The following is a 17150-nucleotide window of genomic DNA, read 5'->3' on the forward strand; positions in this document are numbered from 1 at the left end:
TTACAGCTACGATTTCCCTGTTTTCTCTTGCAGTGCCCTGCACAGTGACTGAAGATGACTTAACATCACACAGCATTGATTTCATGAATAAAAAATCAGACACAACTTATGTAGAAAATGAAAATTACATTGAGTTTATTTGTAAACCAGGAAAAACGCATGTCGGAGATGTTAAATTGCGCCAGAAGTGTGATGATGGTACGTTGACCCTGCCCACCTGTCAGTAGAGGTTTTAGTGAACAGATTTTTATTTACATGAAAAGATTCATGTAAACGATTATTCTGGATTATTGTTCAGCATCAGGTCACTGTAATAAAAGGGTTTCCTATTTTTATGTAGCAAAGTCTGTCTTGTAAATTTACATCAATAAAACAATAACTTTTTTTCCCCCCCAATTTGTACTGTATTTGGGTGTTTATTTTGAATGCTAAACTCTAAAACACACATTAAATAAATATTTTCAGAGGTCTTTATTTATATTTGGTCTCTTAAAAGTACATAAGAAAAGAAACTAAGATTATTTTTGTACATTTACCATTTGTTCATGTCAAAAAGCTGTCCAGCAGGGGGTCGGAGACAAGTATCAGATCGTGTACGAGTGTTTTGAGACTAGTTTTGACCATAAAGTGATGCAAACAGTCCCATAAAGTTGTCCTCAAATATATTCATAGCCTCCCATTAATAAAGGAAAATAAAACAGCTGGTGGTGAAATCAGATGAAATTGACAAATGTAATAAAAATTTTATGAAAATCATCACATTGTTTTCTAATTCCGGTTAATTCAATTTAAAAAGCAAACAAATATGATAAAATAATACGTTACATCAGTCAAACTAATATATTGTTCAACCATCCTTTGATGTTTCCACTAGTCAAGTGTTTTCTGTTCCTCAGTCAGACTTCTCCACCTGTCAACACGCATTCTGTCCCACTGTTTATCAGAAAAGTGCTCCGATTTGTCCAGAACCCATTTGTGTTTTTTCACCTCATTTATATGAAAAAAGTGTCTTATATCACTAAATTATAATTTAGCAAAAGTTTAGTTATTGTTCTTTTATTTCAGTTATTGAGTGTAAATTCAGCCTTTTCTTTAATCAAAGGGTCTGAACACGTTAGAGGACGACTGTACGTACCAGATATGATATATACGACATTTATGGGTTAAACAGAAGATCTATGACGATGGAGGGCACGATGACTGGCAGTCGGTCATAAAACTATTGTGCAGAATAAGTTGGAAACTAAAATAAACTGTTTTCATCATCAGCAGTTTCGTTCAATAAATCCAAGATTATTACAATTTATAAGATTATTATAATACAAAATATATTTTGTCCTTTAAATTGAGTATTAAGGAGATTTTTTAAAGTATATGAATAATCATATGAAACACAGGTTTTCTGAACATTCATTTTGCAATTTTGTCATTTACAAAATATTTTTATTTAGATTAGCAGGTAATGAATTATAGGGTCACTAGAATTTTTTTTTTTTTACTTTCAATCAGTTACTGTACATCTTGAATGTTGACATCAAATAAAACATTGTATGTCTAAATTTGTTTTAGTTTGTATTTGTAAAGGAATATTACATTTTTTTTAACCAAGGTTTCTCCTCTCTCTGTTCAACTTTTCTGTCAAGCAACTTTTAAAAAAGGCACAAAAACACATAAAAAAAAAAAACTAAATAAAATAAAATGACAGTTTTCATTTATTTAAAAGGATTGTAAAGTTTATTTCCTTTCAAAACTTTACATTATCAAAGATGTTTTCTTTACCGTGGTCAACGTAAAACATTTTTAAAATGCCAAAATGGAAAATATACAATGCAAATGCCAAGAAATCCTTTTAATACCAAAGGAAAGACAGGGGAAAAAAAGAAAAACAGTATGATGCAAGATGTAGACTGCCAGCACAAACTGTTGCCAAGTAGTTAAAAATCTTCCACATTATGCTTAACAACATTATTTTCTTTTCATGAGATGCTGTGACCTTTTATTTAAGGAGAAAATCTATGTGTAACCAGGAAAAGCCGCAGTCTGGGAGCAACAGCCTGAGACTGAACCAACTCCATAGATATGCCGCCAATAAAAACCATGTCAACATATGAACACAAACACTTTCATATTTACAAAATGACAAACTGATTAAAACAAAACAATATTTTTTTCAGTAAAAAACTGATGAGATGATGATGTATTTACAAAACGATGGACAGTGTGTCTGCAACCATCTGAATGGCCCTGAGAGGATCCACGATGTCTTTGAGTTTGTCTTTTCTGAGGACCCACTCAGGAGCAAATCTGAAACACACAAAATCACAGCATATTTACATTAAAAACAAGATCCACGTGTCTCATTATCACACACTGCGTGGAAAAATACACACTTTGGTGCGGGACGAGATTTACGAGGCGTTGCTGCGATGAAGAAGCTCCCATTGATGGACGCATTCATCTTCTGTTTGATGATGGTTCTCTCTGCATCCATCTTGTGCTTGCGGGCAGTGAGGCGATAAATACTGCGTATCTTATCCAAGGCTTTGGGTAGTTTTGTGACTTCCTAAAGGAAAAAAAAAAATCTAATTTTAATTTTTTTTTTTCCTATAACATGGGTAAAATGCAGTTTAATGGGTTTGGTGTGTAAAGCAGCTGTGGACCTGAGCGCGATGCTTGTCCTGCAGCAGGAGGGCAAGAAGGAAGCAGGCTTTGGTGAAGATGCTCCCGCCTTTTTCTGCCACTTTATCACCCGCCTTCTCCCGGTACCTCTGCAGCAGATCTAGTAGCGTCTCCACCGAGTTCTCCACTGAATACACCGCCTCTATGGTCTTATGGTACTGAGGGGAGTGCAGAGAGGGGGGAGATAGACTGGTTCAGATGATGGAAATGATTCCAAACTTATGTTTCAGAATTTCATATATTAAGTCCAATGACACTGGTAAAACCATCGTTCTCATTAAATTTAACCCTGTATGGGGAGGGGGGGTTTAAAACCTGCACAACAGTTGAAAAGTCCTGCTTTAGCTTTTCCACAACTATTCATATGAAGGTTTTATACGATGAATTTTGACAGATCGTTGTTTGCAACATGGGATGAACCAAACTCTGGAAGGATTCAGCCACTGCGTAGCGACCATAGACTGTATATAAAGAGATGGACGGAGTCTCCGTGACATCACTCATAGGTTTCTGAAGAGCTGAATTGAAGCTCGGTGGGTGGTTCCTACCATCGCCATCTTGGTAGCGATGTCGTCTCGCCTGGAAAATACAAACATGGGCAAAGAGGTGGAGCTGAGAGGGGGGCTGTGAGCATCATGGCGGATGATTGACATCAAGCGAACTCCGTGCTTTCTGTAGCTAAAAGCTAACCCGGAGATAACAGGAGCTAACCAGCTAACGGAGGCAAGTGGGCTAAAGCTAAGTCACGTTGTTAACCGGCTAAAAACCGCGGTTGTTCTACGTTCTTCTGACTTGAAGCCAGAGATTGGTACCTGTCAATCAAAAGGACACGCCCCTAAATATGCCAAACTTTGAGATTAAATTACTTTTAAATGGGCGAGTTAGAAAAAAATTCACTCCCCCGACAGTTATTATGAAGGTAAACCTGCCTTATTAAACCTAAAATGGATTTTTGAATCAGGCTGTGAACATGTTTATTTCTGCTGTGAAGTTGGTCTTTTTAACATGGGAGTCTCTGGAGATCTGCTCTGTTTTGGAGCCCCTAGTGGATGAAGGGGGAACTGCAGTTTTATGCACTTCCGCATAGGTTTCACTTTTAACCACCGGAGGCTGCCGCTGTGTAGCGACAGAGCAGTGTGGTCACTTCCAGTTCACATATTTAATAAAGTAATAAAATTAAATTAAAACAAATCAGACTGTTTTATTTTTTGTTTTATTTGGTGGTGGTGGTGGTGGTGGTGGTGGTGGTGGGGGGGGGGGGGGGTCTATAAAAATGTCAGAAGTCTATAAAAATGTAGATTTAAATTTAATCTAGTCTAGGCAGTAAAATTATTTTTATAAACTGTGCTGCTGCAATCTTTCCTTAATTTCAAACTATGAAAAATAAAATAAATAGATAAAAATGGATGAAATGAGGTCATTCAATCAGCTTTTTTGTGCCACAGGTGACTATTTTCCAAGTCCAGCAATCAAAGTCCACAGACTTTAGAAGCAAACAGTGTTTGCCATGTTTGTGCAAAGCATGTGGAGAGCACTAAATATGGACTCTTTACAATCAGACTCTCAGCTTATTGGCCTTGAGTTTTCATTTTCATATTGCCTGTACTGCAGGAAAGTCATGTAATCTGCGTCCCTCACATTTTTCAGGTTCACAGAACAATCGGCAACAGACAACTCAGGAGGACACTTTATGGTGTAGCACCACCAGCCGTCCTGAAACTGCTGCACATTTTTATTTATAATTAAATTAAATTTTAAGCCTGTAAAGCTAGCAATGTCTCAAAAATAAAATAAAAATTCTAATAAAATAAAGAATTAACTTGAAAAATAGTGAAATCAAATATAAATAAAAACAAAACAGATTAAAATAAAATCAAATAGTGACACTGTGCATTTCTTTCAATGTGCAAGTTTTGTTGGTTTTTTTTGTTGTTTTTTTTGCTAAATAAATTATCAGCCATGGCTTCAGCAGGAAGTGTTTGCTAATTCTGTTTTAAAAGGTCATATTTTGTTCAAATAAAGTACAAACTTAGCAGAATGGTGGAAAAACAGAACTCATTGCAAATCAACAAGAGGTTACCAAACAGGCCGACCCAAAGTCTGGACAAGGTTTGCAGAAGAGAAACTGAGCCTCGACATCAACATGTTGATTTAAGAGAACAGAAAGTCTGCAGGGAAGTGACAAATCTGAAAACTTCAGGAAACAGTCTGCATGCATGCAGTATGATCACGTAACCTCTCTGCAGTAAACATGAACATGACCTTGCTCTGTTGCTACCTTCTCTGTGCACAGTCTATTGACATCAATGTGCAGCAAACACACATTTTTAATCATCAAACTCAGGATGAACAAAACAAATGCACAAGAATCCACTGAATATGTCAAGGAAAAAGAATCGTAGTTGTGTAAGACAGCTTTTCCTGCAGAGGATGCTACTGGGATTTGTTACAGTCATTTCATTTATGCTTTCGCACTTTCCCTCCCATCAATGTGACTTTTTTCCTCATTTTGGAGTTGATTTTCCTCCATGAGACGGAGGACAGTAACAGCTGTGCTTTGTCGACTTTGTTTAAGATGTCCAACAGTATTTATATGCTTCCTAATGTCACTAAAATAAAATAAATAATCACTGACTTTAGAGGGGGCTCTGTTCTCCCATCCACTGTGGGAAGGCCGACACTTCTCTCCCAAGCACCAGGGCAAATGTTGGACTCAAAGAATGACTTCCTAATCTCTCATGTTTGCATCTTGAATCATTTAAGATTTGATTATTTCTCGTCAGTACTTTTGTAAATACGCAAGCCTGGTTAAAAAACAAAAGACTTATGTTTACAAAGCAGGGCTGTTGCTACATACCGCCACATGGACAGAGTCCGCATAGTGAATCTTTCATTTAACCTTTTTTTTTTCCCCCCCCTTTTTCCAGCTTCTAGAGCTTCAGACCACCAGCAAACGCAGCATCTGTCAAGAAGAGAACGTCTAATATTTCTACTCTCTCAGGTGCTCCTTGCATCCAGGCTGTGCATGCTCCGCTGCTCCTTATTCATAAATGTGCAAACTAGAAGATGCAGTTACTACACTCCAAAATATATTGACGTAAGCTAAATGATCGTATCTGCGTCTCCTTCATGCTCACAAACTCTGAATGTTCATGTCCACAGCTGTGGCAGAGGATGTGGAAGGTTTTGGACTTAACAGGAATGTCACTAACCAGTGGAGGGGTGTCAAACTCCAGACCTCGAGGTGCCGGGATTCGGCAGGTTTTTGTCGTTTCCCTCTACCAACGCAGCTGATTTGAATCAAATGCAGACCAGCAGCTTCTAGTCAACCTGTTTTTAAGTTTTGGTCAGGTGTGTTGGAGCATGGAGACAACAAAAACCTTCAGGATACCAACCCTCGAGGACTGGACTTCGACAGAGGATGTCTGGTGACAAATACTCTCCATGCCTGAAGCATGCAGCCTCTCACACTGAAACCACATTTTAAGTCAAAAGCAACTCTAGTTTTCATGGGCCACAATCCTGCAAATTTTAGATGTTTCCCTGCTTCAACACACCAGATTCAAACTATTGGCTTATTGTCTAAATTGAATCAGGGGCTTTTGGAGCAGGAAGGCATTTGAAACATGTAGGAGTTTGCCCCTTAAAAAAACCCAACAAAAAGTCACTGAGTCAAAGAAAGTTTCTTTTTTGAGGGAAAAAAATTTTTAAATTTGATTCCTTCAGGAAAATCTTCCTTCTGAGCCTAAATGCAGCACATCTGCATTAACAATCAGAAGACCTGATATTCTGTCTCAAGGGATGAGGTGGAGAGGCTGTCAACCTGGTGCACACAGAACAATTTAAGCCTGAATGTCCAATAAAAAAAGAAAACATAAGACCTGATTCTGGACTTCAGGAAGCACAGACAGCCTCACACCCCTCTCCTTATAAATGTACAGGTGGAAGCTGTTTCCACCTTTACGTTTCTGGGCATGCACATCTCTGCTGACCACTCGTGGACCCGTAAGGCCCTGGTGAAGGTGGAAGAATAACCTGGACCAGAAGCTGCTGCTGGCCTTCTATCATCATTGGTGGAGGTTGTGCTCACATACTGTCTGTGTGTGTGGTGTGCAGGCTTCAAAGCAGAGGGCAAGAAGGCGGTGCAGAGGGTTTTAACACCTGTCCACATCCTGCTGTCACAGCAAAATAAAGGCCGTGACTGGAGACCTCACACACCCCGCATACTCATTGTTCCACCTGCCGCCTTCAGGTCGATAAAGTCCCATACCGCTAGACTGACAAGCAGCTGTTTCCCTATGGACTCACACACACACTACACACACACACACACACGGATGGGCATAACATTCTGCACACTACTGCACAACGTTAGTCTGGAAAGCCAGACTCTCGCTGTACCAGCGTGGAGTCTGGGGACTCACTCGCATTAAATGGATTTCTAGGGCGGGACAAACAAGCGCGGCGTAAACCAATCAGAAAACTGGCGGACGTGACGTCAGTAAAGCGGCAGCCTACAATGTCCGGAAGTGTTCAGTAAAGCAAATGCAACAGAAGAAACTAAACATGGTGTAAAAACATTTGATATGTTCCTGGTCATTTAAAACAGCATTTACGGCAAAAAGAAACGAACTCCCGCCATGTCCGTGTGCCATCATCAATGTTCTGAAGAATAAGTGATGACGCAAGGAAAGAATCTCTTCAGATCAACCAATCAGAGTGGTCGGTTTATTTAAGACCAATGCAAATCTCCATGAAGAAGAGAGACTCCAGACTGAAGTCACTCTGTATTGAATATATGGGGCACTCATGTCTGACATGCCAGGCTAGCACAGCGCACTCTTTAGTTTAACATCTGTATCTGTTTCAGTATCTTTTCCTTTTTTCTTTTTAACCGTGGTGTAAAATGACACTAAACAGCAATTTCATTGTAACTTGTGTGCAGTGACAATAAAGTCTATTCTAATTCTAAGATGTCTCAGTGCTATCAGGGTGGATTGGAAGGCCTATCATGAGGAGAACGAATGCTGTGAATATGAGGGATTCTTTGGATACATAGTGTTACTCTGACAGCATGGGATGAGTTTAACTGTAAGGTCAAGGCAACATCAGAAGCGCCTTCAGACCGTCTATCGCTGTTAAATGCCACTCTGTATCTGTGGTACCTTGGACAGGTTGAGGAGGATCTGAATGGAGAAGGTGATGACGTCCATGCAGGGGACGCTCCTGTTGCAGCAGCGGATTAGCGTGAAGATAACGTTGGTGGCTCCGCTCTCCACCAGGCGTTCGCAGCACTCTGGTGACAGCCTTGTGGCGGTCTCTACACACACACACACACACACACACACACACACACACACACACACACACACACACACACACACACACACACACACACACACACACACACACACACACACACACACACACACACACACACACAGTCTTTTCTTAGTGTTGAGGACAAGATGCACTATTTCGAAATGGCACAAATAATTTTGTCATTATCAGCAATTTGATTTATTACAACATAAAACCTCAAAACAGCCCAAGAGGAACTTTCTCCTTCCACATTTCCTTAAAATCTCAGCTTTTCTAAGGGTCACTTCTATTAAACATTTCCACATGGCCACAAGAAGTACATAAAAATCACCAAGGGGCTCTTGGGGATGGAAACAAGTCGCCTTTGACGCCACAAGCTACATGTATGTATACTGGATGTGGCAAAGACCAAACAAAGGATAAAGGGAGAAAAAGAAGAAGAGAACAAATAGGAGAAAAAGGAGAGAAAGAGAAAACTGATAGCAAGCAGCTCCCAGCTGCTACGTCTGGAAGGAAACTTAACAGAAAACATCCTATAGCCTCTGGAAGAAAACAGAGCAGACAATCCTCAGGAGCACCTAGAAAAAATATATGGTGTCTATAACTGGGAAAAAGATCAATAACAACAACTAGCGACAAATAAAAATATAACTCTAGCTATAGGTGATTAAAGTTGAAAGACATCGTGACAGTAGAAGCATGTGCATTAGAGATGTGTGTATGTGTGTTCTCTATTCAGTAAACTTTGGGAAATAAAACTGCATGCAGAGCCCAGTCGAGGTGCATTTCCTCTGTGTTGCATGATATTATGGTATCAGATGGCCTGATGATGATGATACTGCCACTGTTAGTAATGACGCTTTGTTTTTATATTTTACTAGTCTAATGCAGATTATTGCACATTGTGATAGTTATTGTGTTACATATTATAATGAATTGTGTTCTGAATGATATTTTTCATTCCTTCATGAATATTTGAATACTTTCAGACCCTATCACTGCATTTAAAAGAAAACCCAACTCTCTTTTTAACCCCCATCGGCAGCAACTAAACAGGACCAGTTGTCTTTGTTGGAGGCTTAAATATCACATGATCATATAAAAACCAAGTCTCACCCAGGTTTTTCAGGGCCTCAAGAATATAAGAGAAGTGTTTGTATCGAAGGAGGTAATCCAGTGCAGATGAGGTCTTGTTGTACAGTTTGTCCTCCTCTCGGACGCCAGCAGAGACTTTACACAAGCGGTACCTCAGCTTCACAAGCTTGGGATTGTCGTTCAGTCGGCGAGAGCGATGTCCTCTCCACAGAGCCTGAAAGCAGCAGATGGGGAAAAAGACAAGACAAAATAAACAAACTCCAATTACCTGCTGCAACAAAAAAAAGAAAAAAGAAAAAAAAAAAAAAAAAGAAAAGCCAAATGAAAACAAAAGAGACGCAAATGTGACCCGCGTACCTGAGCCTTGACGATGCCCTGTTGAACCCTCTCCTGACGCCTGAGGAGGAGGAATTTGCGGACGGCCATCTGGATGACGGAGGCAGCCCTGTGCCGCCGGGCGAGCCAACTCCTGACAGCTCTCTGTGCTGTAACCACCTTCTTTCTGTCCTCAAGATACAGCCTCCTCTGCCGCTTCGCTCTCAGCCATCGCTTAGAAAAGAGAAGAGAATCGTGTAAAGAAATGTCACACTGACAGCGCTGGAGTTGTTTGGATTTTCACTGCTTTACCTGTATTGTTAGAACAGAATGGATCTGTCTTTTTGCTGACTCCAAAGCCCAGTGAGCTTTCAGAGCTCGCTGGATCTTTATGGCAAAGAGATGATGGAAAGCCGCGGACGTGAAGCGGAACGTCCTCTCTACTCGGGCTGCCTGCAGGATCTGGAACATGTTGATGTGCATTAAAAACTACCTTATTTAGGATTTATTTCATCTTTAGGATTCCTGGACACAAACGATTTCATAATTTGAGCCATTATAAGTTTCGACATGGTTAAATAGACCAAACTAAAGGTTGTCTGGTAGACAAAGCAAACATTTCTTCCAGCTTTGACCCTCACCTGCTGTTTTGCTCTCCAGGCTCTGAAGCATCTCTGCAGAGTGACGACAGCTCGCTTCAGTTTGGTGTAGTCGCTTCTCTCCGCTTTTGCTGCCACGGTAGCTCGATATTTTCGTTGAATGATGAGGGCAGAAAATTTCAATTTCAGATACTGTTGTTGTTCATGATGTGCTCTGTAAGCTCTCTGGATGACTTTGGCAGCCTGATGCTCTTGTTTGATCATTTGTCTGGACTTCATTCCTCGATATGCAGCCTGCAGAACAACGGCTGCTTTTCTGACTTCCTGGTAATGTTTCACCTCAACACCTTTCCGTTTCTGGGCTCTAAACCTCTGCTGTAAGACACATGCTGCCCAGCACCGTCTCCTGAAGGCCTGCTGCTGCTTATGTCTCTTAAAGTTAGCTTGGAGGACGGTAGCCGCTCTGTGCATATTTGCAATGTCAGTTCTTACACGATGCCCTCTGAAAGCTGCCTGCAGAACGATCACAGATCGCCTCATTTTCAGAAACTTCTGCCTTTGCAGCTTCTGAAGAACAGAGGCCCGATAGCGTCTCTGGATGATGACGGCAGACAGACGCATTGCCAGAAACTTGACTTCCTCTCTGTGTTTTCTGAATGCAGACTGGATCACAGTAGCAGCCTGATGCCAGCGAGCGACCTCCTTTCTGACCTGCTGTCCTCTGTACGCAGCCTGAAGGATGACTGCAGCTTCACGCATCATTCTGTATCTTTGTGTTTGTTTCTTTACTTTCAGAGTTGCCCGATATCGTCTCTGAAGGGTCAGGACAGCAGATTTCAGAGTTTGATACTTCCTTTGTTCATGATGTGCTCTGTAAGCTCTCTGGATGACTTTGGCAGCCTGATGCTCTTGTTTGATCATTTGTCTGGACTTCATTCCTCGATATGCAGCCTGCAGAACAACGGCTGCTTTTCTGACTTCCTGGTAATGTTTCACCTCAACACCTTTCCGTTTCTGGGCTCTAAACCTCTGCTGTAAGACACATGCTGCCCAGCACCGTCTCCTGAAGGCCTGCTGCTGCTTATGTCTCTTAAAGTTAGCTTGGAGGACGGTAGCCGCTCTGTGCATATTTGCAATGTCAGTTCTTACACGATGCCCTCTGAAAGCTGCCTGCAGAACGATCACAGATCGCCTCATTTTCAGAAACTTCTGCCTTTGCAGCTTCTGAAGAACAGAGGCCCGATAGCGTCTCTGGATGATGACGGCAGACAGACGCATTGCCAGAAACTTGACTTCCTCTCTGTGTTTTCTGAATGCAGACTGGATCACAGTAGCAGCCTGATGCCAGCGAGCGACCTCCTTTCTGACCTGCTGTCCTCTGTACGCAGCCTGAAGGATGACTGCAGCTTCACGCATCATTCTGTATCTTTGTGTTTGTTTCTTTACTTTCAGAGTTGCCCGATATCGTCTCTGAAGGGTCAGGACAGCAGATTTCAGAGTTTGATACTTCCTTTGTTCATGATGTGCTCTGTAAGCTCTCTGGATGACTTTGGCAGCCTGATGCTCTTGTTTGATCATTTGTCTGGACTTCATTCCTCGATATGCAGCCTGCAGAACAACGGCTGCTTTTCTGACTTCCTGGTAATGTTTCACCTCAACACCTTTCTGTTTCTGGGCTCTAAACCTCTGCTGTAAGACACATGCTGCCCAGCACCGTCTCCTGAAGGCCTGCTGCTGCTTATGTCTCTTAAAGTTAGCTTGGAGGACGGTAGCCGCTCTGTGCATATTTGCAATGTCAGTTCTTACACGATGCCCTCTGAAAGCTGCCTGCAGAACGATCACAGATCGCCTCATTTTCAGGAAGTTTCCTCTCTCTTGTCTTTGAAGGAGAAAATCCCGATAGCGTCTCTGGATGATGACGGCAGACAGACGCATTGCCAGAAACTTGACTTCCTCTCTGTGTTTTCTGAATGCAGACTGGATCACAGTAGCAGCCTGATGCCAGCGAGCGACCTCCTTTCTGACCTGCTGTCCTCTGTACGCAGCCTGAAGGATGACTGCAGCTTGCCGGCTTTGCTCATACTGCTTCCTTTGTTTCTTCGCTGCTACATTAGCCCGATACCGGTTCTGAATGTTAAGAACAGCTGACTTCAGTGTAAGGTAGAGTACATGTTCATGGTGAGATCTGTAAGCCCTCTGGATAACACTTGCAGCCTGATGTCTTTGTTTAATCAGTTGTCTTGTTTTCATTCGACGGAAGGCGGCCTGTAAGACCGCAGCAGCCTCTCTCTTGGCATTCAGAGCGTGCACTTCCATTCTCATCTGTCTATTAGCTCTGTAGCGTGCTTGCAATACAAAACAAGCCCACTGAAGCCTCTTGTAATTTCTTCTCTGCAGATACTTTCTGAAGTGAGACTGAATAGTTACAGCTGCCACACATCGAACACGTTGCTGCTTTCTTACTGAATAGCCTCTGCAGGCGGCCTGCAGACAAACGACCGCCCTGCGTTTTGACAGATAGTCCGCACGGCAGGCTCTTGCCCGGGTCGCCGCTCTGTACCGCCGCTGACACACCAAAGCTGCTGCTTTTATAGCTAAGAACTGCTTTCTAGCTCGAATGGAGAGATACTTTCTCTGAATGACTCGAGCTGCTCCGTCCATCTCTGCAACGCTCCTCCTGTCCTTGTGCCCGCGAAACGCTGCCTGGATGACCACAGCTGCAGATTTCATTGCTCTGTACCTCTGCAGCTGTTCGTTTCTCAGCATTTTCGCCTTGTAGCGTTGCTGAATGATTATAGCGGCACACTTGGTGGCTAAGTACGCGACACGGATTCTGTGCATCCTGAACTGAGCTTGGATTGCAGCGGCAGCGCTGTGCTGCTTCTTCAGATCTCGCCTCACTCTAGATCCCCTGAAGATGGCTTGTATCTTTAAGGTGGCCTGTTTTAGCTCCCTGAACTCCTTCTGCTGCGCCCTGCAGAGGAGGAGAGCTCTGTATCGGCTTTGGGTGACGATGGCAGCACTCTGGAGGAGAAAGTATTGTTTCCTACACAGAAACATCCTAACCAAAGACTGAACGGTAGTGGCAGCCTCATGCTTTTTTCTCAGCTCTGTTCTAACTTTCATGCCTCTGAACCTAGCTTGGAGTGTAACACACGCAGCTTTCTTCTGCAAGTACGCCGTCCGTGTGTCCTTTCCAGTCACACAGGCTCTGAAGTGACGTTGAATGGCTACAGCTGCGGCCTTCTGGGATCTGTACTCTGCTTGTGCTTTGTGCCGACGGTAGCAGGTCTGTATCAGCGTTGCAGACCGATGCCACGTCTCTATTCTCTTCCTGTCCGCTCGGCCCCTCCAGTTGGATTGTACCACAACCGCAGCCTTCCTGACAGCGTCGAATTCCTTCTTTGCCTTGCGAGACAAAACTGCAGCTCTATACTTCCGCTGTATGACAACGGCGGCTTTCCTTAAGCTGAGAAACTTCCTTTGGGCAGCGCATTTCCTGAAAGCTGCCTGGATCGCCGACGCTGCGTCGTGCTGCTTTCTCAGCATCTCTCGCGCAGCTTTTCCACGATAAGCAGCCTGTATGGTAACAGCCGCATGTCTCAGTTTCACAAACTCTTTTCTTTCCACGTCTCTTGCCACCGAGGCCCTGAACCGGTGCTGGATTGTGACTGCGGCACATTTCCTCTTCAGTGCCATCTTTCTGACAGTGTAACCTCTGTAGGAACTTTGGATGAGAACAGCAGAGCGATGCTGCAGCTTCAGCGTCTGAAAGCGACGCCGCTGCGCCAGGCCTCTGTACTGAGCCTGGACTAGCACAGCGCTTCTCTTCAGCCTCTTGTACCGATGGAAACACAGCTGCATCCTGTACCACGACTGAATTCTTACAGCAGCATCGCATCGTTCTGCCATTTTCTTCTCGTACCATCTCTTATAAGCAGCTTGGATTAGTCTGGCAGCACAGTTTTCCTTTTGCGTTTTCCGAGCTTTCCAGCCTCTGTATGCTCTCTGTAGTTTCACCACGGCGTTCCTAAGGCGGAGATAACCTTCCCGGTCTCGTCTTGACAAAGCCAAGGCTCTTGAATACATCTGAATGACCCTGGCTGCTCGGTGAATTTTCCCATAAGCAGCAGCTGCCCTCCTCATTCGCCACTGCGCCTGGATTACAACTGTGTAATATCTGAGGCGTTGGTAAGCCCTAAAGGCAGAGAACGTCCTCCACTGAGCCTGTATGGAGAAGATAAGACCCATTAATCAAAAGAAAAACAGACAGCTGCATCATTATGCTGCAAAATGTCAAAAACAAAAGTTTTAACTCGGCAGGATGTAAATTCTAAATTAGAAATATTACCGTGTCCTTGGCTAAACTTCTCTACAACTGACCAACATCTTGTTATTTACGCATTTTCTGCCTAACAAACACCTGCCTGGATGACAGTCGCAGCTCGATGCTGCGTTGCCCGAAGTTCAGCTTCTTTCTTCAGCCACAGCCTGTTGCGAGCTGAAAAACCCCTCCAGACCGCCTGGATGAGAACTGCGGCTCGATTCCGCCTCTCGGCTCGACGCTTCTGAAGAAAACGTTTCACCAACACCTGGATTCTCCCAGCAGCCTTGTTTCTTTCCTGAAACAAACAAAGAAACAAACTAATTATCGCTCCTTGTCCTCCTTCCTCCTGCTTTTTCCTCATAAGAACAGGTGAAAAGGAAGCGTGTGCAGCTCGTTTGTAACATCTGGGAGTTTAAAGTCCAGGATTAAATCTTCAGTGAGAAATAAGGAATAGTGTTGAAATGTTGTGCAACTGCTGAGATCTTGTATCTTTACACATCAACCAGTTGCAGCAACTATACAGACTCCAGCATGTCCACCAGTAGAAACAACAACTGGATAGAAAATAGGCAGATGTATGCTTTTGTTTTAATCTCTGAAAGGTTTAATTGTGCATGTCTGCTGACAATTTCAGCTGCCTGTTGACACCTGAAAGCAACACTATAGAGTACTGATCAAGATCAGTTGTTGGGAAGGGCCGAACAGCAACCTGAAATATGCACAAAAAGAAAAGAAAAAAAAAAAAAAAAAAAAAAAAAAAAAAGAGTGTTTGGGACAGTATTGTGGTTATATTTTTAACCAGCTGATGAACAGATATTTATTAAAATGTTGATGGCTGCCACTTTGAGATACATGATTTGTGCCCCTAAGGAACCGTTTTAATTGCTACAAGTAATACAATTACAAATAAAACAAAACCAAATAAAACTAATTAGAGTCTAATTAGAAAATCTGAATTTCAAACAATTTATTAAAATAATCTAAATCTATTTTTATTTAGTAAAGTATAAAATAACTGATCAAAATCACTCAACAAAAGGTTGAAAATATGTAAATATATTGATAAACAACGTGATCAGCTGTTGTTGATTCTCGTGTAAGGTGAGAAGAGTCAGTGAAAGATGAATAAATATAATGAAACATAACAGATGCACAGCTGTAACAGCTGGAGACTGCATGGACCTCCAGCCCTGATGCAACATCAGGGTTACTGCTGGTACCACGCTGAATGGCCGGAATACTCTTCATGGAAACATGTAAAGAAACAGAAAAACCACCAAACCTCGTAGAGTTGGAGGTCTTTCTTTAATCTGTATCTCCTCCAGACACCTTGGATGACTCGAGCTGCTCTGGTTTCGTTCCGCAGGTCCAGCAGACGAGCGCAGAGGAAAGACAAGTAGGATACCACCACCTGCAAACAAATCCACCTGGATCAGGAAATTTTACTTCGGTCTTTAAATTTGAGTGTGTGATTAAAAAAAAAAAACAAAAAAAAAAACAACGTTTGTTTTGATTATTTACAGCACTTTGTGCTGCTGTTATGCATGAAAACTGCTTTATAAATAAAATTGGATTTGATTTGAATAAGGGCTGTCAAAATTAAAGTTTGAACACAAATCATTTAATCTTTGGCTTTGACATCATCCTGTCGAGAAAAGCTGCTTTTGGGAACGTAGGCACCTTGTCACAAGCTCAAAAATCACATGACCATCTGTATTTATGAAGAAATACAGACAGCCTTGTGTTTAGAGGACAGTGCAGGATGGCCCACTTCATGATGGCCCAGTTTGTTTCGTTTCATGCATGAGCTTTGCTGATCTGCCTTCATGCTTCAGACATGGTCTTTCATGGAAAGTGACCATATTGAGTTATCTTTACAATTAATCATGGACTTTAATACAGCAAATAATGATGTAATCTTCACATCTCTAACTACATGCACCATGGTCTATGTGTTATATGGACTAACTGAAAGCAGTGTCATGAACAGGAGAAAAGTCTTTCCCTTGCCGACAAAAGTGAAATAGTTTTTGCAGAAAATAATCTGTGTGCTGCAGAGGTTTGAGGGAAACCTCCCGCCTGGTCTTACCTTCTCGTTCGGGATGGTGTTGGACATGTCGGCCGGGTTGATCATGGCTGGAACTCCACCAAGGAAAGCCACAGCACCGTTAACCAACCTAAAGTTGTTTTTCTCATTCTCCAGCAGCTCTTTAAACTCCACTGATGGTGAATTTAGGCCTGTTAAATAACACAGATGCAGTTATAAGATGAGATTGTGTCCATACAGTATATTATTATTATCCTTAAAATAATTCCGATAGAGCTTTTCGAGCAATCATATTCCTCAGCTCAATCTTTTTCTGAACAGGGCCACTGTAAATATTTGCTACATTAGCATAATTAAATAAGTTAAATATCATCCATCCAACTTAAATTGTCATAAAAACATCTACTTCATTTAACAGGAACAATTTTTCCTAAAATTTCAAAATTTCGCCTGATGCTCAACAACTGGCTGCAATTGGGTGTCAGTGCAGAAGTGAAGAAGGCGACGCTGGTGATTAGAAATTAAATTTCAGTGAAAGTAGAGGTCATCTCAGCCAGAAACACGCCTGAAAGAGGAAAACAACGCTGCACATCTGAATATATTCAAGAGGTAAACTGAGCAAGCTCTTCTTCAGTAATTACATTCACATGCAGGATTATCTGAGGCCCTCTGCAGGTTTTAGATGTTTCCCTGCTCCAACACACCTGATTCAAACGAAACGCTTCTCCCCAAATCTTAAATCCTGCACAAACCTTTTTATGACCCT

At 42.2% G+C, this 17150-nt stretch overlaps 1 protein-coding gene across 1 annotated transcript in view; it reads right to left on the reverse strand.

Annotated features, from left to right (window-relative positions):
* Positions 1-2201: 2201 nt before the first annotated feature.
* The window catches only part of aspm (assembly factor for spindle microtubules), a gene marked incomplete at both ends in the record, with an annotated part of 28276 nt that continues 13327 nt past the window's right edge, over positions 2202-17150 (reverse strand). Inside the window, 11 exons of the mRNA XM_079245186.1 lie at positions 2202-2304; positions 2391-2563; positions 2661-2837; positions 7845-7999; positions 9118-9310; positions 9454-9645; positions 9724-9873; positions 10053-14237; positions 14438-14632; positions 15620-15748; positions 16427-16575. Of these exons, the coding sequence (XP_079101312.1) occupies positions 2202-2304; positions 2391-2563; positions 2661-2837; positions 7845-7999; positions 9118-9310; positions 9454-9645; positions 9724-9873; positions 10053-14237; positions 14438-14632; positions 15620-15748; positions 16427-16575 (5801 nt within the window). The remainder of the gene's footprint in view (positions 2305-2390; positions 2564-2660; positions 2838-7844; positions 8000-9117; positions 9311-9453; positions 9646-9723; positions 9874-10052; positions 14238-14437; positions 14633-15619; positions 15749-16426; positions 16576-17150) is intronic.

This window comes from Telmatherina bonti, assembly GCF_933228915.1.
Source record: "Telmatherina bonti genome assembly, chromosome: 8".
Classification (NCBI taxonomy): Eukaryota; Metazoa; Chordata; class Actinopteri; order Atheriniformes; family Telmatherinidae; genus Telmatherina; species Telmatherina bonti.